Genomic DNA, 25,447 nt, shown 5'->3' with positions numbered 1-25,447 from the left:
AGGCGCGAGCCAAAGGCTAAAAGTACCAATACTAAAAATAATCGCACACTGCCACCAATTTAAAAAAAATATATAACATTATCTTTATTCAAAAATTAACCATTAGAATTTATATGGCGACACACACAATCCACAAGGCGAGTGCCATATTCAGCTGAGAATAACCACATGTCCAAAAGGTAGAGAACAAACAATGCATAAGTAAATTCCAAGTGCAAACAAGAAACACGGGCCCAGATTTATCATTGGTTCACTCCAGAATTCTGGCTTCAAATAGTCACAAAATAGGGCTTTTTAGTGACTAATCATAAGCTAAATAGTTACAAATTTATGTATGAGATTGCCCAGATGATTGTCTATAAAATGGTGGTAGTCTCACATTCGAAGCTGTAGTGTATGGTGAGATAAGGAGCCTGAAAGTCAAAAGTTCAAAACATTGTTACTAGGGATGAGCGAATCTACTTCGGATGAAACATCCAAAGTTAATTCACATATAACTTTGTTTCAATACTGTACAGAGCTCCGGACAGTATTAGAATGGATTGGCTCAGATGAGCCGAAGTTATTACTCGCGAGACTTCGCATAATAACTTCAGAAATGGATTTATACTGTAAAAAAACAAACGTTTCCCAAACTCGGGTTCGGTTCCAAGTGGTACCTTGTACAGTATTGAAACAAAGTTTTATGCGAATCGACTTCGGATGTTTCATCCAAAGTCGATTCGCTCATCTCTAATTGTTACCCTTTTGCTCGTCAGTTGTATCTAGACCAGGCTTTCAGCACCATCATAGTTCATGTATGTTATTACTTTGAGAGTATCAAGCCTCTAGCAATTTTGGATGGTCATCTCAATGAGATTTCACCTTATATGTTATACCATTAATGGGATTCTGTGCGTGTGCAGTTTCTTCATGAAGAACATGTATGTTCCACACCTTCTTAATACTTGTTCTAAGGTGTCTGCTTAATTATTTATTTAAGACAAAGCCCAAGTCATCAGGTTAAGTTTTGATGTTCATTACCAATCACACCAGCCACATTACTAGTAACAGCAAGTAATAAAGAACAAATGTACTTTTAAAGGGATCATGTACATGGAAATGTTGAGCAATCTATGGGCAACATGTTATAGAGCAGAAGAAGCTGAGCAGCTGTACTTTATTAATTTTTTGTTCTCTTCGCATGCTTAGGAGTCCAGTGGGCAGCTCTAATCAGTGACTGAAAGCTGTCTCTATAAGAACAATGAAACAGGGAAGACAGTCAGTCATGGATAGGACAGCCCACATGACTCCTTAGAAAGAGCTACACTGAATCTGTTTCCACAAAACTATGTATCAAACTGCTGAGCACCTCCTCCTCTATAACATACTGTCAGCAGATCAGACACCATGTTCAATGTGACAGGTTCCCTTTAAAACCATAGATATATATATATATATGAACAGACCTTTTTTAATTGTTGTAGAATAGAAAACTGCAGTTTTCTATTGCAAGTATGAATAATAAAAAGTTACAGGACAGAATAAGCAGTAGACTATAAGCGACTGACGTGGGATTTTCCTGCTCAGGAGAATAACAGATGTCTTCTCATCCTTTTTTACATCCAGTTCATTAGCTTGATGTTCATTAGCTGTCTGCAAATGCATCTGGATTCCGGTTCTCACACACAGCATAAGGCAATTATAGACTTAAAGGGAACCTGTCACCAGTTTTATGATGTCCTAACTAAGGGCAACATAAATAAGTGACTGATTCTCTTAGCAAAATGCTGGGTCACTTTCTTTAATTGACCCAGTCAATCTGCCAACATCTTGTATTGAAAAAAGCTCCAGCTGATAACGATGAGTCATGAATATTTATGAGCTCCTGACTCTCCCCGCCCACCTGCTGCTGAAGGACAGTTATTTTCCATATAAATCAGCAGCAGGTGGGCAGGGGAGTGGCTATAGCTCTGAATTAAATATACGCTGGACTCAATGACATCACGCTGGACTCAAATCAGCTCATCTTTGTGTGTATATTATGAGATAACCATCTGTCACACCAGTAAGTGAATACATCTAAGGTACTTTTTAGTAGTTAATGATTGTATATAATTAGTTAGATTATAATCAAATATCCACATGACAGGTTCCCTTTAAGGCCTCATGCACACGACCGTTGTTTCATTCCGTGTCCGTTGTTCTGTTTTTTGTGCTTTTCTGCGGACCCATTGACTTTCAATGGGTCGGTTGAAAACTCGGCTAATGCACCGTTTGTCATCCGCGTCCATGATCCGTGGTTCCAGTCCGTCAAAAAAATATACCTGTCCTATTTTTTTTTTCACGGAAAACGGTTCGCGGACCCATTCAAGTCAATGGGACTGTGAAAAAACGCGGAGGCACACAAGATTGTCATCCACGTCCGCTTTTTTTCCTATCATTTGCATGGCAAACTTGACTTAGACTTTTTTTTTACTTTGCTTCATGTCTGGTGATCCTCCAAAAATAAAGGAAGACACACGGAAATAAAAACGGAAACGGATCACGGAACAACGGAACCCCATTTTGCAGAACGGAACACAACAACGGTCGTGTGCATGAGGCCTAAGGCTGTATTACACTGGCCGATTTCTTGACCAATAATCGCTAACGAGTGAACACTTGTTATAGCGATCATCTTGCAGTGTAATATTGCCGCCGATTGCCTGCTCGTTCATCGGGCAATTCTGATCTTTAAGCAAGCTTAAATATCAGTGCTTGCCAGCAGCACATCGTGCTGTCTAATAATCTGCCGCCGGCAAACCTCTAGACAGTATGTAGGTGAGTGACGGCATAGTGATCGCTCCTCCCCATGCTGCGGAGATCACTGCATGTAATAGCAGCGGTCTCTTCTGCTAGTGAGCAGGCGATTTCCGGGTGGGAACACTTCTCTCCCAACAATCGCTTGCTCAATCAGCCTGTGTAATACAGGCTTAAGCCAATCTTTAGCCCCTATTTTATGACATAAAACTGGCTAAACTACTAATGAGTCAGGTAAAGATGCATGGAATAAGCAATCCATATTCTATAAATCGTGAATTTGCATGGTCAGATATTGTACATGAAACTTATATTTTTAAATGGCTGGCATTTAAAGGGGTTGTCAGAGTGTTTCATAATGATGACCACTCCTCAGGAGAGGTCATCAGTATCAAATCGATGGCACCCCCTCTATCGACTGTTTAACGAGGCCGTGGTGCTCCAGTGAATGCTGTAATCTCTTGCTAGGCCAGTGACATCACCTTCATCAGTCACATGACCTAGATGCAGCTCAACAGCTGATTGGCGGGGGTGGCGGGAGTTGGAACTCCTCCGATCACATACTGCTGAACTATCCTGAGTATAGGTCATCGAGAAAACCCTTTTAATACTACATGTCCAGATGCCACATCAAGACCATAGCTTGGAAATAAGACCTCATTGGCTGGACTGGCTTCAATTTGTAAAGGGGCTGCCTTGATGAGACAATACCTTAAATTTCAGAAGTTAACACTAGCCAAATTGATACTTAGAACTACAGATAAGCAAATTATTTTGTCTAATTCAAGCTGCAATTTGCTAAAGATGCATTGGCTATGATGTAATGATATTACAGGCTATAGCTACTAGAGAGGGATCGTTGATCCAGAGAGTTATTCTGATTCCCTGATTGGAGTCAGGAAGGAATTTTTCCCCCCTTAAGTGGGAAAAATTGGCTTGTACCTCACATATTTTGTTTTTGCCTTCCTCTGGATCAACTTGCAGGATAACAGGCCGAACTAGAAGGACAAAGGTATTTTTTCGGCCTTATATACTATGTTACTATGATGGCGCATTAGAGGAATTGGGATTTTCTTTTGAAGGAGTTAAAAGAATAACGGGGGAATCAGTTCTCAGAAACCGGAGTGACAAAATCTAAAGGAACTGTAATGACATCCACATTGCTTGTCAAACAAATGTCTCCAATATAATGTTGAAGTTATGAAACTGAATTTTTAACAACTTGATTAAAGGCGACAAGTCATGGGCTTTACTATTAATAGGCATACTTACTTGATAGAACCGTGGTAAGGAAAATATAGTCCGAAAATGAGATAAGGCCACATTCACCTAATGTGAAGAAGATACTGTCCTCATCAGCAAACTTCTCTCGTTCTTGAGAAATTTTCTATAAAACAGACACAAAAATATTAAAACAATTACAAAAATCGGGCTAATGCAACATTTCTACACTGAAATGTTGATAGGATAGGATTTTAGGCTTAGTTTTCAAAGCTTTCAGTTAAAGGAACAGGAAAAAATTAAATGTTCCTCGTCACTTATTGACAATATCTGGGTCCTCATTTTTACATTGCTTTTATAAAATAAAAAAAATCTCCAATAAAATAATAGGGGCAAACTAGAATGAATTATAGGCAGAAGTAGAAGGCTCTGAAAACTAAGTAAGGACTAAATCTGACTACTGAAGACCGACAAACTTATAGGTAGAAAAATTCTGTAGAACAAACCACACTTCAGAAACAAGAAAGGTCTAGAAAAGAAAATCAAAAGTAACATATCTTGCAAACAGAAATGAAAGAAAGAGTCATGCAATTGCCAGAGCAGGAAATGTCTACTATACATTACAAACACTGAAGAATTCAGTAGTAGAACACAAAACAGAAACACCATCACATAGGGTCCAGTCCAAGAACTGTACCCACTGGTTACCTCCGTCTAGTGAAGATCCAATCATATACAAGATAAAGGAAAGAGAATTGATTAAACAAGAGCACAGACAGTTATGACATCAACAGCAACGATGCAGAAATCCAGGCGGCTGGACATAAGAAAATCTCAGAGTCTGCAGCTGCCTTGGCCAGATGGAGGTTACACCGGGGAATGTGTTGCTACCGCTAAACTCATTGATGTTATGGCTGTGCAGAAAGGGAATTCCTGGAATAACACATGTGCATATAACAGAATAGATAGATCTCAAATGACTTAGTTTATGAATCTGTACTCTGTGATACATTGTGAATGATAATAGTAATAAAAGATATTAAATTCTATGTTATTAAAGTCCAAGTAAAATGGTAAAGTCAATGGTGGAATCACTGAGCTTCAGAAAAGAGTAACAAAAAAAATTGAAGTTAAATGAAAACATAAATGGGGAAGTCATGGGGACAAGTGGGGAGGAGAATCGTTTGGACATCTGGGATGTGTTTCTAGGCACTGTAGTTTTTCATGCAATTTTGTGAGGCAAAGCCAAAAGTGGTCGCGGCAGGAAAGAGAAGACATTTCTTTTAATTCCCATTCCTTTCGAGACCATTTCTGACGTTCGCTCAAAGAATTGCATTGCCACAAAAACTGCAGCATTTTTTTTTTACATAAAATGATGTGTGTCAAACACCCTCTTAAAGGTGTTTCCCACAGTTACAATTTACAGAATAGGTTGGGAACCGACTGCCTGGACACCAGTCAGTCAATCAACAGAATTTAGTCAAGCATGAGCACTAGCATCAGAGACAGCTGGGCCCTGTACTCTGCTATCTTCAGCAGTCCATACACTTAGAAAGGCGCTGTAGTGCACATGCTCGACTGCTGCTCCATTCGAACTCTAAAGCCTGTATTACACCAACCGATTTTTCGGCACATGATTACTAACTAGCTCGTTAGCGATGATTTGGCAGTGTAATACTGCTGCCGATTACCTGATGAACAAGCAAACGCTCATCAGGCAATCAAAATCTTTTGACAAGTTAAAAGATTATCGTTTGCAGGCGGCAGATCGTGGTGTGTAATAACGATCTGCTGCCAGCAAACCAATCTACAGCATGGGCACGAGCGATGGCTTAGCAATCACTCCTTCCCATGTTACGGAGGAGATCACTGCATGTAATAGCAGCGGTCTCCTCTGCTAGCGAGCAGGCGATTGCCGGGACGGAGACATTGGGTTATGTAATACAAAGGACAAAAAGAAAAACACTGCTAAACAAGATATAATTGATGATGTATCCTAATTGTAAGTAGTTCACTGCCTGTATGGATACTAAAATGAAAAATAACTAACCTTTTATTGGTAGAATAATTAAAACCCTAACCCGGGCCAGGTGCCCCTGGTATCAAAGGCACTAATCTCACTAAGAATAAACCAAGCACTTTACATTAGGTGGGCACTTGTATGTGTTTAGCCTCCTCCAAATGAATGTTGCTCAGTACGTGGAGGTGTTAGAGAAAAATGTATAACGGGGCGTGTGTGGACTAATTTCCTGGCGATGTAGGTTACACAAGCACGAAATAGCCCAAATTACAGATCAAATCACTTATCCAATTGAGCTGATGCCCCAAAAAGTCAGCCAAGCCCACAAATCAGATCTACTTCTGATAATGGTGAAATGGCTCAAAACAAATGTAGACTTTCTATACATTCGATCTGTTAGGGCTGTTGACTGGCTATTTCTGTGCTAATCTAGTTTGGATCCTTCTATATTGCTAACTAAATAAATCTATTCCTGCTCAACGCGTTTCACCGGATCATCAGGAGCCGAGGATATGAAAGCAACCACTTCAGGCTAATATTTGAGAACACACGCTGTGTCAAGTTGTGGCCTCAACTAATATCGTGTGGCCACAAAGACAACACAATGTATCAATTCGATCAAGCACGTCGAGAATGGGGAACGCAGCCCCCTCTGGTGGTGTGAGGCCATGTGTCTGGCCCTGGTATGGCCGCCAACAAAGGACCCCCAACTTGGGTGGAGGGTCTCAGTAGTCAGATCCCCACTGATCAGATTAAGATAATATGTTTTGATTGTGGGAAAACCCCTTACAGGTAAGAAATGGAAGGCATGGACGTGCCAGGTTTATACAAACTAGGAGACAAAAGAGGTATAAATAAACCTAAACCATTCACAGATGACAGTACCACTGGTGACCAAGCACAAAACAAAGCTGTAGTGGTTTGAAACGTGTCAGTCATCTTCATCTATTTATTTGATGCACTTATATAGTGCTATTCTATGCCAAAGCACTTTACATACATTAGCATCAAGCTGTCCCCAATGGGGATCACAATCTAAGGTCCCTGTCAGTATGTCTTTAGAGTGTTGGAGGAGACCGGAGCACCCGAAGGAAAACCACACAAACACAGGGAGAACATACAAAATCCATGCAGATGTTGTCCACGGTCAGATTTTAACGTAGGACCCCAGCGCTGCAAGGCACCAATGCTAACCACTGAGCCACCATGCTGCCCATCTACTGACAATCTAAAGTCAAAGAGGAGAATTTATCAACTAGTGCCAGTTTTATGGAGTAAAAGATAAAAAAAAAAATGCAAAAGCCACATTTGTGAACAAAATACACAACTTTCTGTGATTTTTACACCGCTTTGGACACTTTTCAAAAGATTAGTGGAAGAAGACAGGGCAACCACAGGTCCAACAAATTTACTTTAACCTACACCAGAAACCGTCATAAAATTATATCACAAATCTATGCCAGCTCAAAACTGGTGTAACTCACTTTCTATTACAACTGGCAAAAGAAGAGCCAAATTTATTAAGAGGAGTCTCTTAATGTACTTGGCACATCTCACCCCAGTGCACAGCGGGTTTGTATAAAACACCAGTCTAAGTAAATCTCCCACAATGTGGGGTCTTCCCGGCTCCACATATTGATGACCCATACACAGGATAGGCCATCAATATCAGATCAGTAGGATCTCACACCCGGCGCCTCCACCAACCAGCTGTTAGCTGCAGGCTCCGGCACCAGAACTAGCACGCTGAACGGAGCTGGAAGCACAGTTCTATTCAAGGTGTAGTCGCTGGTCTGGGTTACCACAGCATTCACATTAATTGAAGCAGAGGTACAGTTACCCGACAGAGCCACTATATTACGAACCAAGCTGTGCTTTCACCTCTGTTCCAAGTGTTAGCTCCACCACTGGAGGCTGATCATGGGGTGCAGACCCCCACTGATCTGATTTTGAGGACCTAAAAACAAAACACGAAGCTTGAAAACCTCTTTAAAATTATGCCTTTTAATCATAACCAATGCTGTGTGACATTATTCGGTCATTAAAACATAGCGAAATGCTAACACACAGTTCTTCTAACATGATAACATGGGTTCACAAAGAACTGATGCGGCATTATACAATCCACCGATTGAATAAATATTAATACATCAACTTTGTACATTTTGCCTACAAATATGAAGATCAATGTGTAGATCCAAGTAGAAATATACCCTTTCTTTAATATGACTATATACAGTAGGTAATGACTCAACGGACAGCATTGTGATGCTGTAAAAAATAGAAAATAAAATAGATTTTTGTGGCAATTGAAAGCGGGATCTGTTGTGTAAGATTTCTGACAAGCAGATAAAGGGTGGGAGAAAGTGTTTCAGGCACGTGGTTCAAACATAATTCAGCTCAAACCCATTACTAATCAACTAAAGAACAACTAGAGAGCAATGTTCTATCTGAAGAGTGTAGGTGTAAAGCACGGCATGCATTAAATGAGCCCAGCTCCGTGTGATACCAGTCATTATCAAACAAGTGAGCTTGTCAGGTATTATACTGTTTATGGTGCGGGGCTCATTTGAGATAAGCTATTCAAAATGTGAAGAGAGCCAATTTCAAGTCCCCCACTGAATGGACAGGTCTACAGTACATACCTGTATGATATAGTAACCCTATAATGAAAAACTTGTTATCTTACGTTCCTAAATCAATATGGCTGCCTCATTTCCATATTAGAATAAGTAACCTGTACCACTGCTTTTGGGATTGCCCTATAATCCAACAGTTTTGGAAGAAGGTCGAAGCCTTTGCTCTCGTCCACCTGGCCAATTTCGCCTCTCTCACACCCTCTCAGGTTTATCACTGCTCTACTGAGGCAAAAAAATTGCTGTTAATTTTATCTAGTGTGGCCTAAAATACTATATTACAGGATTAGCTATCCCCCCAGGCCCCGACCTTTAGACTAATTTTTACGAAAACTATCCCACCTATTTCAAATGGATTGGGTGTGGAACTGCCTAACACAAAGAAACCAACATCAAAACGTTTTTTTTTACTTTGTGGGAACCATTTATTGAGATCCTACCTCCTCGAACTAAAACACAATTACGCAACTGTTTCCAGTACACAAATATGACGATAGCAGGATCACCACCAATTAGCTGATGATCCTACAATAGATGGACATGGAGTTCCTTCTCCCTTTTATTGGAGAGCTCTGCTGTCACTGACTTCTATGGCGATCATTTGGGGATGGTCCGCTCCCCTCCCCTCAACCTTCCTCCCTTTTGTCCCTAATCTCCTCTTACCCCGTTAGTTGTATATTTAATTTTGTTAAGCTTCTCAGTTGTCATTATTTTTCAACCTGGCAGATACTATTAAACACCGCTGTGGTTTCTTACATGGTCGTACTATTAGTGGTTGTGTGCTCTCATACTTTACTCAAAGTTCTTATGTTCATTTCCTTTCTTTTCCTTTTCTTGTAATTGTTTTATTCTATAAATATAGTGTTTCCAAATAACGAACCATCAGGAGTACTGATGTTCACAACTTTATCCAACATCAACCAATAATCAGAGACTACTTTTACCCTTACTATAAGTAAAGACACTGCCACAACCTAAAGAACAAACATCTCTTACCATCCTTCTGAATCTTCTCATTTTTCCTCTAAATATATTTTTCCTTTACATGTTTATTGTTATTTATATGCCCATCATCAATTATTCTACCATTTTAAACCAAAAATGTTTTATTCATATTCCTACACTTGTGACAATCAAGAGGTGTACCATATAGATGGACATTAAGTACTATTTCTATGCGATTATACAGATATTTTAATATTCTTTGAGATTGTGATATTCTTTGAGATTTTATCTACATTATATTATCTACAGTGCATTATCCATTTGTGGTACCGAGATCATCGAGAGTGGACGTGGACTATTTGGAGAGTTTATTACACACTTCACCTGGTCTATGTCCACTACTTACCATCTGATCTCGATATAGCACCACTATTTAAGACCCAAAATTTGGGTATTTACCACCATTTCTTCATATATAAATATTTAAGATTTAAATTTTTATGCTTTTCTAATAAATATACTATTTTAATTTTTAGCAATACAGTCCAGATACAGAGTGTGCCATCCTCTTTATTTTTCCCACTTGTACTCGCACAAGGCGAAGGCTACGCCTAGGATAGAACACCACAACCCAGAGGGTCTGAACAAGAGAGCCACTATATTAAGTTTTTTACCTTCCATCTCCACTTTGATTGACTCGGCCAGGCAGTGTAAATGTGATCACGCCTAGCCATGACTTCTCCTTAAGGGCTCTTTCACACAAGCGGATGCCGTGCGGGTTATATGCTGCGTGAAAGAGAGCCAAGCCCCGTTCCGGACAGCAGAGACATGGAGCATTAACATGATTGATAATGCTCCGTGCCTCTCTGTTATTCTCTTTAATACAAAAACACAGTGAGATAAAGTTGTCACCGTGATTTTGTAGTAAAATGGTCACAGAGAGGCACGGAGCATTATCAATCATGTTAATGCTCCGTGTCTTCGCTGTCCGGAATGGGGCTTGGCTCTTTCACGCAGTGGATTCCACGCACGGCATCCGCTCGTGTGAAAGAGCCCTTAGTGGACCAAAGTGGAGAGGGCGTGGCAGTTGCAGAGAGAGCACAGCATCTAGGTGTAATGGCCACACTCCCTTTGCTCCTAGTGGCTCATTTGCATACATTAAAACTAAATTTTTCTCAGCAATGCGGGCACATGTGAACATGGGACCAACACAGATCCCTTCAGCTGACAAGCGCACATGTAACAGGTCAGCCAGTTTCAGAGGTACAAATCTGCTGACCAATGCCTTTTTAACAGTTGCCACAGATTAAAAATTACATTTTGACTAATTAAAAAAATGCTAATTTTTGTCATCGCTTTCAATACATTCCTGCTGTAGACTTTTCTTTTTAAGAATACTACAACGCATCTGCTCTAATTTTCTGTTTTCTTTTGATAAATGACATCAATGGAATCATTTATCGGTTTTTCCATCTGTTTCTTTTTTTCATCTGCCATTATATGCTTTCCAACGGGCTTGAAGAAAAAAAAAAAAAAAAAAAAAAAAAAAAAAAAGAGACAGATGGAAAAACAATCCAGATGTAATGAAAAGGTCCTCAAAAATCACTTGTGTGAACTTTACCAGGAAACTGCATTTTGGTTAATAATATGTCACCCTCATGTCCAATTTCTTCCCACTGTATTTATGACTTGTGTGCAGGGTGGATAAAAATCAATGATTTAAAAAAAAAAAATATACAAAAAAAAATTCAAAAGAAAAAAAAGTTTTTTTTAATTTAAAATGCTTTTTGAGGAAAATATATTACCATCCAAAGGTTATTCCATCATGAAATAAAGATTAGTTTTTTTTAATTATGTAGAATAAGGCTATATATGTTTAATTTTTGGGGTAAATAAATTCCATTAATCCATTCACAATGTCATGCTCGTCCAGAGGTTTTTCTAAGGATACTTTCACACTTGCGTTTTTCTTTTCCGGCACTGAGTTCCGTCACAGGGGCTCTATACCGGAAAATAACTGATCAGTTATATCCCTATGCATTCTGAATAGAGAGTAATCCGTTCAGGATGCATCAGGATGTCTTCAGTTCAGTCGTTTTGACTGATCAGGCAAAAGATAAAACTGCAGCATGCTACGGCTTTATCTCCAGTGGAAAAAACTGAAGACTTGCCTGAACGCCGGATCTGGTATTTTTCCCCATAGGAATGTATTAGTGCCGGATCCGGCATTCAAAATACCGGAATGCCGGATCCGTCCTTCCGGTCTGCGCATGCGCAGACCGGTAGAAATGTGAAAAAAGATACAAGACGGATCCGTCTGTCCACATGACAAGCGGAGAGACAGATCCGCTCTTGCAATGCATTTGTAATACGGATCAGCGGATCTGCCCGCCGGATCACACTGCCGCAAGCGTGAATGTAGCCTAAGATTATTGGGCAGTTTCTCTGCCTACAAGATATTATCACAGATACTTGGTTTACTTTTGCAGTTCTCAAAACTGAATTTTGACTCAGCAGAGATCACATGCCTCTTCTTCACAGCAAAAGTGTTATAACATGAACAGAGTTGAGAAAAATACCTTAATCCTAACTTCTACAAACCTATGAATGCAGAATCAACCTAAATCAAACTAATATGAAAAGTTATTCTAAAAATCTTCATCTACTTGCATATTATAAGTTCTACCAGCAAGAATTAGTCTTTATGTAGAAAACTATGATTTAAATCAGGCCTTACTGACTAGTGATTTAAATCAGTTTGATTTAAATCAAATCCACCCTGCTTGTGTGCATTTCATGTAGGAAGACTGGCTGGCGGCCGCTCATCCTGAAGATAAGATCAGTCAAAGCGCTACGAGGATAGCTGTGCAGCTCAGAATAACACGCATTAGAACAAATTCTCTGAACAATGGCTGGAATCGCTTGGCAATCCGATCCAATCAGTTTCATTATTGCTGGGGCTATATGCTATAAGCCAAGAGAAGCTGCTGTAACAAAGGAGCAGGTTACCACTATTTGAATTACATGAAAGCCTTTGATCCACAGCTTTCCTACAGATTTAAAAGGCAGGCTTAGACTTTGAAATTGTACAAAGATAGCAAAGCAGCATTTTTAATATGCAGCAGCAGAAGTTTCCATCAGAGATTGCTTCTTCACACTGAGCCAATATTAGTGCTTATTTATACATCACATTTGTATTTAGAGAGGACCTGTCCCCAATCCTGACTTGTCTGTTTTAGAAAATACCTGTATTCTGCAATTATTATCAATTTGGGAGCGTATTTTCCTATAACAGTGCATTTTGCCACTTCTCTGCTATTACTTCTAAAATTTATGAATAAATTGACAGCTAAGTGTTACTATTTCCCAGTCAAAGGGGTGTGTCCTCACAGCCCGACACAGGAAGCCCTGATTGGACAGTGTCCGACTGTGCAGGGACACACTCCACCCAGCTATTTCTAGGAGAAATAAGAGGAACAGGATACAGTAGATTTCTAAGAAAAGATTCTATAGAGCTGGTAATTTATGAATATATATTATATATATATACATATACACACACACAAAAAAAATAATAATCATGTCTGGAGGGCTGACAGATCCTCTTTAAGCACTTAAAAAATGACATTATTATTATTATCCCTTCGGATACCGGAGTTTTTTTTTTTTTTCCTTTTAGTCTTCATTTTTCTTCCCTATTTGCCTTAAACCATAACTTTTTTCTGGTCACATAGCTGTATGAGGACTTATTTTTTGCGGGACAAGTTGTACTTTCTAATGCCACCATTAATTATGGTATAAAATGTAGTGGGAAGCAGTAGAGAAATTCCAAATGGGGTGGAATTGGAAAAAAAAAAAATGCAATTTGCGGCAAAACTGTCCCATGCCCTTCATTCTCTGGGTCAGTACGATTACAATTATACCCCATATGTATAGTTTTTTTATGTCTAAATAGTGTAAAAATAAATGTAAACCTTGATAAAAAAAAATATTTTTAGTATTTTTTTTTTTTACATCACCATATTCTGACCCCCATAACTTTTTTTATACTTATGTCTACTGAGCTGTTTAGGGGGCTAATTTTCTGCGGAAACAAGCAGTAGTTTTTATGGTGGTTTGATACCATTTTGGAGTGTGCGTGACTTTTTTTTAATCACATTTTCTTAAATTTTTTTGGGTAAGAGAAGCAATGAAAAAAGGGCAAATTGGCCATTTTGACCCTTCTTTCCCCGTTATGCCATTCGCCGTATTGGAATTTTTATATTTTAATAATATGAGTGTTTTCGGTCGTGATGATACCCATGATGTTTATATTTATTGTTATTTAGGTATTTATTTTTAATTATACGGAAAAGAGGGTGATTTAAACTTTTGTATTTTTTTATTTAATATTTTTAATTTTTTGTGATGATTTTAAAGCTTATATTTGAGCCTATCAGGGATTTATAAAATGAAATTTACACAAATTTGCTCATTTCTTATCCTGGCCTGCCATCGTCAGCGAGGCTTACAGTGTGCAGCGCAACTATCGATGCCCACATTGGCCGCGGTAGGAAGCCGGAAAGCTCGAGCTTCCGGGTTTTTGCACATTTAGATGCAGTGATCTCACTTGATCATGGCATCTAAAGCTTTTAATTACTGCGATCGGCATTAATGCTGGTCACGGTAATTAGCCGCAGGTCTCTGCTGTATGAAACAGCAGAGACCTGCTGGCCATGGCGCCTGCTGCACATGGGAGCGGGTGCTATGTTTACACATCGCTCCAGCGCCGTACACGTAAGGTGCTGGTAGCGAACGGGTTAAAGTGGTTTTCCGAGACTTTAATACTGATGACCTAGCCTCAGGATAGGTCATCAGTATCTGGTTGATCCAACACCTGGGACCGCCAACCGATTAGCTATTTGAGAAGGCAGCAACAGTCGTAGTGACACAGCCTTCTCTCAGCTATTCCTAAGCCAGTGATGACAAGTTCATCTGTCACATAGCCTAGGTGCAGCAATGGGGCTGAGCACAATACCATGCACAGGCACTATACAATGTACAACGCTGTGCTTGGTAAACACAGAGAAAGCCATGGCGCTCACAGGATTGCCAGTGCCTTCTCAAACAACCGATACCTGGGGGCCCCTGGTTTCGGACCATCACCGATCAGATACTGATGACCTATAGGTTATTAGTATTAAAGTCTTGGAAAAATCTTTTAACCATTGTACAGTATATGGGCCACTGTTTGGTAATCCATTTGATACATGCCAACCCCTTATACCAAACTATAATCTTCTATTGCCTCTGTTCTAACAGCCACATTAACATTCAATTGATAAAAATTAAGACTTGTTGAGGTGGTAATCAATTAGAATTTGTTTCTTCAGTAAGGCCTGTCCTTCCTTAACTCTCCTTTAGGCTTCATTCACACAGTCAGTGTTTGGTCAGTGATTTCCATCAGTGATTGTGAGCCTAAGGCCCCCTGCACACGGCCGTGTTTCACAGCCGTGTGCGGGCCGTGGAACCGCGGCCTGGATCCCTCCTGAGAGCAGGAGCGCACGGCGTCACTGGTTGCTATGACGCCGTGCGCTCCCTGCTGCCGGCACAGTACAGTAATACACTGGTATAGATCATACCAGTGTATTACTGTACTGTGCCGGCAGCAGGGAGCGCACGGCGTCATAGCAACCAGTGACGCCGTGCGCTCCTGCTCTCAGGAGGGATCCAGGCCGCGGTTCCACGGCCCGCACACGGCTGTGAAACACGGCCGTGTGCAGGGGGCCTTAACCAGGAGTTGATCCTACACAGGCATACGGTAGAAGGGAAAGATCTCCACCTGTTCTGTGTTTTGGACCCGCACTTGGTTTTGGCTCAAAATCACTGATGGAAATCACTGACCAAACACTGACTGTGCGAATAAGGCCTTACTTATGCCTTGCCACGATATGTTGCTTCAATAATTAGGTGACAAAGAAAATGGCAGTCCATGACTGAAACTTCCTGTCCTGGTTATGAAAGGAAGCTCTGCTCTAGAGCACAAACTTCTGCTTTACAAAGCAAATATTCTGTAGGCTAAGAGAGGCATATTCATCAGGACATATTTTTTTGGGAGGCACAGAGGGCTATTTTTAAGCAAAAATATTTAAGAGGTGTATCACAAAATGGCACAACATTGGACAAATATACACAACAAAGATACACATCATAGTTTTTATAAACATTTAAAATTTACTATGTTAATTGCCCCAGAATCCTGGCTTAATTGGCATCAAATACAGTTTACCACAGCTTTTGTGCCTCAGTCAACAATGGGACCTGACTTGGCAGAAAAGGGTCATGGCCTACATTGTGCCAACCAACAGGTGGTTTAGGGTACTTTCACACTTGCGTTTTTCTTTTCCGGCATAGAGTTCCGTCACAGGGGCTCTATACCGGAAAATAACTGATCAGGCATATCCCCATGCATTCTGAATGGAGAGTAATCCGTTCAGTTTGCATCAGGATGTCTTCAGTTCAGTCGTTTTGACTGATCAGGCAAAAGAGAAAACCGTAGCATGCTACGGTTTTACCTCCGGCGAAAAAAACTGAAGACTTGCCTGAATGCCGGATCCGGCATTTTTTTCCATAGGAATCTATTAGTGCCGGATCCGGCATTCAAAATACCGGAATGCCGGATCCGTCCTTCCGGTCTGCACATGCGCAGACCTTTAAAAATGGAAAAAAAAAAAAAAAAAAGAAAAACGGATCCGTTTTGCCTGATGACGGATCCTGATCAGTCTGAAAAATGCCTGATCAGTCAGAAAAAATGACATACGTTTGCATACAATTTGCCTGATCAGGCAGTCAGTTCAGGCAACGGAACTGCCTGCCGGAATCAAGCAACGCAAGTGTGAAAGTACCCTTAAGTGAAACAAAAGTGTCTAAAGATGCACCAAATGTATCATAGAGCATGAGACATTTTTACAGATGTGGCCCTAGTCTAAATATTAGATGTTATTGGTTAGTCAGCGCCAGTTACATGCACTATAGAGCCGCCAAAGATCATCAGTGTGCGGTTTCATACACTTCACATGCTACTTGACTTTTCTACAGTTTAGATATTGCTAACCTTTCCTAATGCTGTAAACTGTCTACTAAATATGGAATTATAGGCAAGGAAATGTATTTTATATAAGAGGTCGCTGTATAATCAGTTCTGTAAGCAATGTCGGTTCAGAGCCGCTACGCTGGAAAATGAAACCTTTCTGCATTTATAATCTTTATCCAACAAAACAAACAGATACAGTAGATTTATTGCATTGTGCAGGCAGGACATTGCTTGGACACTGTGAATGGCTTTAGATGTAATCTACTATGGCTGTGTTCCCTTAGCATCTGCAAGGCATAGAAACAACCAAGAGCAGCACAGTCGGTAGAAAAGAAGGGATCTAGAAAACCTTTCAAGTCCACAGCTGCCCTTCACTAAGGTCAGAAGATCAGGCCAATTATCAGTACGATTGTTTGCATGTGCCGGCCATCAGCCAAAAAAACGTGAAAACATCCGTGTAAATACAGCGGATATAAAAAGTCTACACACCCCTGTTAAAATGTCAGGTTTCTGTGCTGTAAAAAAATGAGAAAGATAAATAATTTCAGAACTTTTTCCACCTTTAATGTGACCTATAAACTGTACCACTCAATTGAAATACAAACTAAAAACTTTTAGGTGGAGGGAAGAAAACAAAAAACAAATGTGGTTGCATAAGCGTGCACACCCACTTATAACTGGGGATGTAGCTGTGTTCAGACTTAAGCAATCACATTCAAAATCATGTTAAATAGGAGTCAGCATAATTCTGATTAACCCCAAATAAAGTTCTGCTGCTCTAGTTGGTTTCCAAGGCATTAGATATACCATGGAACACAGTGAAGACAGTCATCATGAAATATGGCACAACAGTGACATTACCAAGAACTGCACGTCCCTCCAAAATTGATGAAAAGACGAGAAGAAAACTGGTCTGGGAGGCGACCAAGAGGTATTGAGTATCGCAATACTTTGTTATGGTGACGAAAGAAAATCTAAATTTTGGTATCTAAACAACCCTACGCCGATCTGATCGGTGTATCATTGTCACTATACCAAAATTTTGATTTGGTTTCGATTTGGCGACTAAATTTTTCAGTTCAGGAACCACTGGCTGCTAGGTATTTTTTTGGGGGCTGGAGCACTGTTAACCCCTTAAGGACCAGGCTCATTTTCACCTTCAGGACCAGGCCATTTTTTGCAAACCTGACCAGTGTCACTTTAAGTGCTCATAACTTTAAAACTCTTCGACTTACCCAGGCCGTTCTGAGATTGTTTTTTCGTCACATATTGTACTTCATGACACTGCTAAAATTGGGTCAAAAAAGTTAATTTTTTTGCATAAAAAAATACATTTTTTACCAAAAATTTTGAAAAATTAGCAAATTTCAAAGTTTCAGTTTCTCTACTTCTGTAATACATAGTAATACCCCCCAAAATTGTGATGACTTTACATTCCCCATATGTCTACTTCATGTTTGTAGCATTTTGGGAATGATATTTTATTTTTTGGGGATGTTACAAGGCTTAGAAGTTTAGAAGCAAATTTTGAAATTTTTGAGAAATCTTCAAAATCCCACTTTTTATGGACCAGTTCAGGTTTGCAGTCATATTGTGAGGCTTAGATAATAGAAACCTCCCAAAAATGACCCCATTCTAGAAACTACACCCCTCAAGGTATTCAAAACTGTTTTTTCAAACTTTATTAACCCTTTAGGTCTTCCACAAGAGTTGATGGCAGATGGAGAAACAATTTTGAAATTTCTATTTTTTGGAAAATTTTCCAATATAATCAATTTTTTCCAGGAGTAAAACAAGGGTTAACTGCCAAACAACACTCAAAATGGGTTGCCCTGATTCTGTAGTTTGCAAAAACACCCCATATGTGGTCGTAAACTACTGTTTGGCCGAACGGTAGCACATAGAAGGAGGGGAACACCATATGAGTTTTGGAAGGCAGATTTTGCAGGACTGGTTTTGTTTATACCATGTCCCATTTGAAGCCCCCTGTTGCACCCCTAAAATAGAAATTTCAAAAAAGTGACTCCATCTAAGAAAGTACACCCCTCAAGGTATTCAAAACTGGGTTTACAAACTTTGTTAACCCTTTAGCTGTTCCACAAGAGTTAATGGCAGATGGAGAAACAATTTAGAAATTTCTATTTTTTGGAAAATTTTCCAATATAATCAGTTTTTTCCAGGAGTAAAACAAGGGTTAACTGCCAAACAAAACTCAAAATGGGTTGCCCTGATTCTGTAGTTTGCAAAAACACCCCAAATGTGGTCGTAAACTACTGTTTGGCTAAACGGCAGGACATAGAAGAAGGGGAACGCCATACGGTTTTTGGAAGGCAGATTTTGCTGGACTGGTTTATTTACACCATGTACCCTTTCAAGCCCCCTGATGCACCCCTAGAGTAGAAACTCCATAAAAGTGACCCCATCTAGGAAACTACGGGATAAGGTGGTTGTTGTTTTGGGACAATTTTTGGGGTAAATTAGATTTTTGGTTGCTCTATATTACTCTTTTTTGAGGCAATGTAACAAAAAAATTTAATTCTAAAATTGTTTCTACATTCGCTATTTAGTTTTGTGGAACACCTAAAGGGTTAACATAGTTTGTAAAGTAATTTTTGAATACCTTGAGGGGTGTAGTTTCTTAGATGGGGTCACTTTTTTGGAGTTTCTAGTCTAGGCTACATCAGGGGGGGCTTCTAATGGGACATGGTGTAAAAAAAAAAAAACTGTCCATCAAAATCTGCCTTCCAGAAACCGTATGGAGTTCCCTTCGTTCTATGCCCTGCCGTGCGGCTATATAGCCATTTACGACCACATATGGGGTGTTTCTGCAAACTACAGAATTGGGGCAATAAATGTTTAGTTTTGTTTGGCTGTTAACCCTTGCTTTATTACCGGCAAAATGGATTTAAATTTAAATTTTGCCCAAAAATAGGTGTTTTGGCACCGTTTTTATTTTATATTTTTAACACCGTTCATCCGAGGCGTTTGGTAAAAAGTTATTTTTATAGCGACGACTTTTACGCACGCGACGATGCCCAATATGTATGGCTCTCAGACTTTGGAGACACTAAGCAGGCATCCTAAAACTGCGGCCCTCCAGATGTTGTAAAACTACAATTCCCACCATGCCCTGATGATGGCTGTAGGTTGTCTGGGCATGCTGGGAGTTATAGTTTTACAACATCTGGAGGGCCGCAGTTTGAGGATGCCTGCACTAAAACTAATATTTTTTGGGGAAAGAAAAATTGTTTTCGTGTCTCCAAAGTCTGAGAGCCATAGTGTTTTATGTTCTCTAGTGAACTGTTGGGGATTATAAAAATTTAGTACTCCATGGAAGTGTGATACTCCCTGAAGCAATCGATAATGCAGAGGCCCGGATGATCGGGGCACGTGTCACATTGAGTTGTGGTGTCCTTCCGTATCCCCCTCTTGTGACACACTCTGCACTTTTTTTGGGTTCGTCCCTTCTTTCCAGTATGGGGGACCACACCTGGAAAGTGTTGGCCAGGGACGATCCGGGCGCCTCCAGTTCCCGAGGTACTCCGGCCTGCTCTTTCCCGGTCCGAAAAGATCAGGTCTTTGAGGACTGCCTCATAGAATTGGAGGAATGTCCCTGTGCTGCCAGCGCTTCGGGATAGTACAAAAGAGTTGTACATGGCAACCTGCACCATGTAGACCGCAACTTTTTTGTACCATGCCCGGGTTTTGCGCATGGCGTTATATGGCGTGAGGACTTGATCAGAGAGATCAACTCCTCCCATATACCGATTGTAGTCGACGATACAATCGGGCTTGAGGACCGTTGCCGCGGTACCTCGCACAGGGACTGGGGTGGTGCTGTTACCGTGGATTGTGGACAGCATAAGGACATCCCTCTTGTCCTTATACCTGACCAGCAACAGGTTTCCACTGGTAAGTGCACGGGTCTCACCCCTGGGGATAGGTACCTGGAGGGGGTAGGCAGGGAGGCCGCGTTGATTTTTCCGCACGGTCCCACAAGCGAACGTGGATCTGGCGGCAAGGGACCTGAACAAGGGAATGCTGGTATAAAAGTTGTCCACGTACAAGTGGTAACCCTTATCCAGCAGTGGGTACATAAGGTCCCACACGAGTTTCCCGGTAACACCCAGAGTGGGGGGACATTCTGGTGGTTGAATCCGGGAATCTCGCCCCTCGTACACACGAAATTTGTAAGTGTACCCTGAGGTACTCTCACAAATTTTGTATAGCTTCACGCCATACCTCGCCCGCTTTGTGGGAATGTATTGGCGGAAACTGAGTCTCCCCTTGAACGCAACGAGAGACTCATCAACCGCGACCTCCCTTCCAGGTACGTAGGCCTGCTGAAATGTGGCCCCAAAGTGATCGATGACCGGCCGTATCTTGTACAGCCGGTCATAGGCAGGATCACCTCGGGGTGGACATGCTGCATTATCGGAATAATGCAGACATTTCCGGATGGCCTCAAACCGGTGACGTGTCATGACCATACTGTACAGTGGGGTCTGGTACAGGACGTCCCCACTCCAGTATTGCCTGACACTGGGTTTTTGGACTAGACCCATATGCAGCACGAGGCCCCAAAATGTCCTCATCTCGGCTGCACTGACCGGCGTCCAGCCACCGGGTCTAGCCAAAACTGAGCCTGGGTTTTGAGCGACGAACTGTTGGGCGTACAGATTCGTCTGCTCCACCATCAAATTCACCAGTGGGTTACTGAAAAAAAAACTAAAAAAGTCTATTTCAGTAAACCCCACTGTGGGAATCTGGATTCCAGGATTGCCAGCGAAATCCGGAATCTCAGGCTCAAAGTCCACTGGGGGACACCAGCTAAGTTCATCGGCAGGGGGCTCCGGTGAACTTATTTGGTGGGCCGGGAAACCAGTACGAACCCCAGGGCGGCTCGTACTAGGGTGGGCCACAGGATCCCTAGCATGTGTGGCCCCTGGCTCCGCCTGGCGGCGTCTCCGCTGCCTTGGTGGCTCATCGTCATCCGATGATGATGAGGAGGATGCGGATGACAAAAGGAACGTGGGGTCATCCTCATCCTCACTGGGGCTCTCAGAGTCGGAGGCAATCTGGGCATATGCCTCCTCGGCCGAGAACACCCGGCGGGCCATGGGTGTGTGTGTGTGCGTGTGTATGTGCGTGCGTGTAAACCTTTATTCTATGTGCGTGTGTGTGGGGGCACGAGTGTTCACGTACTAAAAAGTCGTGAACACGGTCGGTGGGGTGGGCGATGCGCTAACAGTGGACGGACGCTAAAAAGTGCCGGCCAGTCAGCGCACGCAGAAAAAAAAAAAAAGTGGTGGTGGGGGAAGGGTCTGGTGGTGGGGGGAGGGGGTTGGTGGGTGGGGGGGATTTTTTTTTTTTTTTCTAACTTTTCCCTTCTATCCCTGCCTAAAGGTGCCTCTCCCTCACTGACCCTAACCTACCTGGGTGGCGATGGGTGCAGGAGGGTGATGGATGCCGATTTAGGGGGACACAGGAGCTGGTGCTGGACGATGCTGCACGGTCAGGGTGCTGGACAGGAAGAGGAGGGGAGAGAGGAGCGCAGGAAGTTTGAATCTCGCGCCTCTCTCCCCTGCACCAATCAGCACCCTGGACAGCGGCGTTCAGCACCAGGGCCAGCTCCGCCTCTGCAAATCCTCGGACTGCGATTGGTGGTGTAAAATTACGCCACCGATCGCAGTCTTTTTCCGGTTCATCGGGTCACAGGACACCCGAATGGACCGGAAACGCAGAAAACCGCAGGTCTGAATTGACCTGCGGTTTTCTGCGATCGCCGATACGGGGGGGTCCAATGACCCCCCCCTGCGTTGTTACGGGATGCCGGCTGAATGATTTCAGCCGAAATCCTGTTTCGATTAACCACCGCGGCGCCGGAATTCAGATTTTAAGTCAGGACGTACCGGTACGTCCTCGGTCCTTAAGGACTCGGGAAATAGGGCGTACCGGTACGTCCTCGGTCCTTAAGGGGTTAAGGGTGTGCACACTTATGCAACCCTATTTTTTTTTTTTATATATATTTTTTCTTCCCTCTACCTGAAAGATTTCAGTTTGTATTTCAATTGAGTGGTACAGTTTATAGGTCACATTAAAGGTGGAAAAAAGTTCTGAAATGATTTATCTTTATCTCATTTTTTTACATCACAGAAACCTGACATTTTAAGAGGGGTGTGTAGACTTTAGATCCACTGTAGGTCTTAAAGTTAACAAGTATGGCATTAGAGTATATAGAAACCTAGGAAAATTTGCTTTATTTAGATACCATTTTAGTAAGACATGAGCAAACACAATAATATACATTTACTAATACGCAAGGGCATTATTATTATATGCGTTTATATATATTTTATGTAGCAGGCTGATGTAAATAAGCGTCAATAAACAAGCTATAGTCAATCATGTTCGACTATCCGGCAGTGTATTACTGATCTTACACTAGGCAATCTAAAAATGTGCATGGTTTATGACAGTGGCTGATGCAGGGTGTTAAAGGTTTTCCATCTTTAGACCTATTAGATGGCTTACTTTGGCCCAGAATTGTGCCCCTGAATTTTAGCACATCTAAAGCCATGCACCCTCTGCTATTACTCCATGCCCCCTTTCCCTCCTTGTGTCAGCTAAGGCAAAAAAAAAAGTGTTTTCGACAAAAAGGGGGATGTCTTATCTCAGGCATTGATGGTATATCGCTAGGTTATGCCAACAATGTAATATCGGTATGGGTCCTATCTCTGGAATCTTCACCCATCTCCAGAATAGCCAGAAATTTCCATCAGTCCCAAAGATGTGAATGGAGAGGTAGCTATGCATGGTGTGGTCTCCAGTCACAGTTATGGGACTTCCGAAAATAGCCGAACACGTTCAGAACTCCATTATGTGAGTAGAGAGTGCACAGCACCATGCATGCACAGCCACCTCTCCATTCACCTCTTTGGGACTGGTGGAACTTTTCAGCCATTTTCAAAACTCCCATAGCGGTCATTGGAGGGTGGCTGTCCAAGCCCGATGCGCTCTCCTTCACTTCAGGCCAGGGGCCCTTTTTTGGAGACAGGAGCGGGTCCCATGGATGGGAGCTGCACCTACCTGACCAGCGATTTGCCATCAGAGTCTGAGATAGGCCATTCCCTTTAATGGGGTTTTACAGGATTTACATATTGATGATGTCACGATCGGGGGGGGGGGGGGGTTGGGGGACGACTCCACACCCAACACAGGAGGGTAGAGGAACAGTAACTGGGCCTGGAAACTGGGGTAGGAACAGGTCAACTCCTAAACAACCCTAATCCGGGCCCTAACTACCTATCAATATGAATAGACCTTGAAGGTAGGAATATTCATATGCAGGATAACTAGGCCCTTATTTCCCTATAAGGCCCTGGAATAAGGTTAGGACCAGAGACAACCCATTCCTCCCCAGATGGACGAATGAAAGTCTGGGTCTCAGGCCCAGATACAAAACAACAGGGAGTATAACGAACACAATACAATAAGAAAAGACAAGACTTAGCTTAAAGTAGAAAACTTATAAAAAAAATCTATACACCGCACCTCCAAGAGTGAGAAGCAGCTACTTATGGGGAAGGTAAATTACCAACAAGCAACAGCTGAAGCAAGGGATGTGGAATTCACCAAAACACAGACACAATAAGATCCACAAGTAACCTGTCAATTTTACCCATGTGTTGCCAGTGTCTTCGATATCCTGGTACCTGCCACGGGAACGTCCGTGACAGATTGCCTATCCTTAGGTTACATACAGAGGATAATACTTTAAAGCCAATACTGATCATAAAACTTAACTGTTCATACAAGCAAAAGAACATGAAATGACCAGATAAGACATTTTTAAACCAAAACAGTATTTAAACATAGAGTAAAACCCCAAAAATTCAATGAAAGCAATGCAGTTCCATGCAACCAAACTGGAAGGCTAAAATGCAGGTAACCACATCATTCAAGCATCTTAAAATTTAAGCAGTCACCAAGCGGTAATCATTTCTGCAGAGGTGGCCAAATCAATGAACAATGCCTACAAGGCAAATGGCCCTTATAATGAGATTACTTTCCACTCAAAACCTAGACATTAGTCACCGCTTTCCAGTCCTTGGCTGATAAATGGCTTACATGTTTGCTTGCTCAGTAATGAGTTCAGTAATGTGACTCTAGATAAAGAACAATTAGACCAAACATACCTTGAACCTGTCCACAACTGAATAAAAAAAAAAAATTGACTGATCAAAATGGCCTTACTGCACCTTTACTGTGCACATCTTTTATACAGTGAAACCTCTTTGAGATGACCCAAAAAGTGGACTTTAAGAGGGGTCATCTTCTCAAAGATGATGCCCAGGATGCATAATATGTGGCAGAACGGAAAGTTTGGTCTGGATAAGGAGGTTTTTCCAAGTTGGTCTTTTTGGACAGGTTTTACTCCTTTACGCTGAACAAGCGGGTGACTTTGAAATGAAAGAGGTATGTTTTATTTGGTCTACTAATTATTACTTTTGGGGGACACTTAAAACCTTGCCTACTTAGAGCACAGTAAACATGCTCCAACGGAAATCGAACCTTGCAGACATTTCTTTTATGTGCTTGCTACCTTGTAAATGTATTTTAGAAAGTGGATTCCACACTAGGATGTAAAAGAGTTAATGCTGTGTAGGACATGACACGTTACTAACAGACCTGAAACGTTACTGAAACCAACTAATACCCAAAAAGAAAACCATTACTAAATGCACACCTAAATCTATGGCTCTACTATAG

The 25,447-nt window shown here is 41.5% G+C and overlaps 1 protein-coding gene across 4 annotated transcripts in view; it reads right to left on the bottom strand.

Moving 5' to 3' along the window:
- Window positions 1–25,447, bottom strand: part of MICU1 (mitochondrial calcium uptake 1) — a 262,988-nt gene that overhangs the window by 131,783 nt on the left and 105,758 nt on the right. For 2 of the 4 annotated variants that reach the window (XM_044297988.1, XM_044297990.1), the window contains 2 exons: window positions 4,711–4,716; window positions 4,054–4,168 (listed from right to left, as the gene is read on the bottom strand). In XM_044297988.1, the coding sequence (XP_044153923.1) occupies window positions 4,054–4,168; window positions 4,711–4,716 (121 nt within the window). The remainder of the gene's footprint in view (window positions 1–4,053; window positions 4,169–4,710; window positions 4,717–25,447) is intronic. The other 2 variants (XM_044297989.1, XM_044297991.1) reach the window with 1 other exon arrangement.

Source organism: Bufo gargarizans, chromosome 6 (genome assembly GCF_014858855.1).
Source record: "Bufo gargarizans isolate SCDJY-AF-19 chromosome 6, ASM1485885v1, whole genome shotgun sequence".
Classification (NCBI taxonomy): Eukaryota; Metazoa; Chordata; class Amphibia; order Anura; family Bufonidae; genus Bufo; species Bufo gargarizans.
This window is presented reverse-complemented; position numbering and strand designations above follow the sequence as displayed.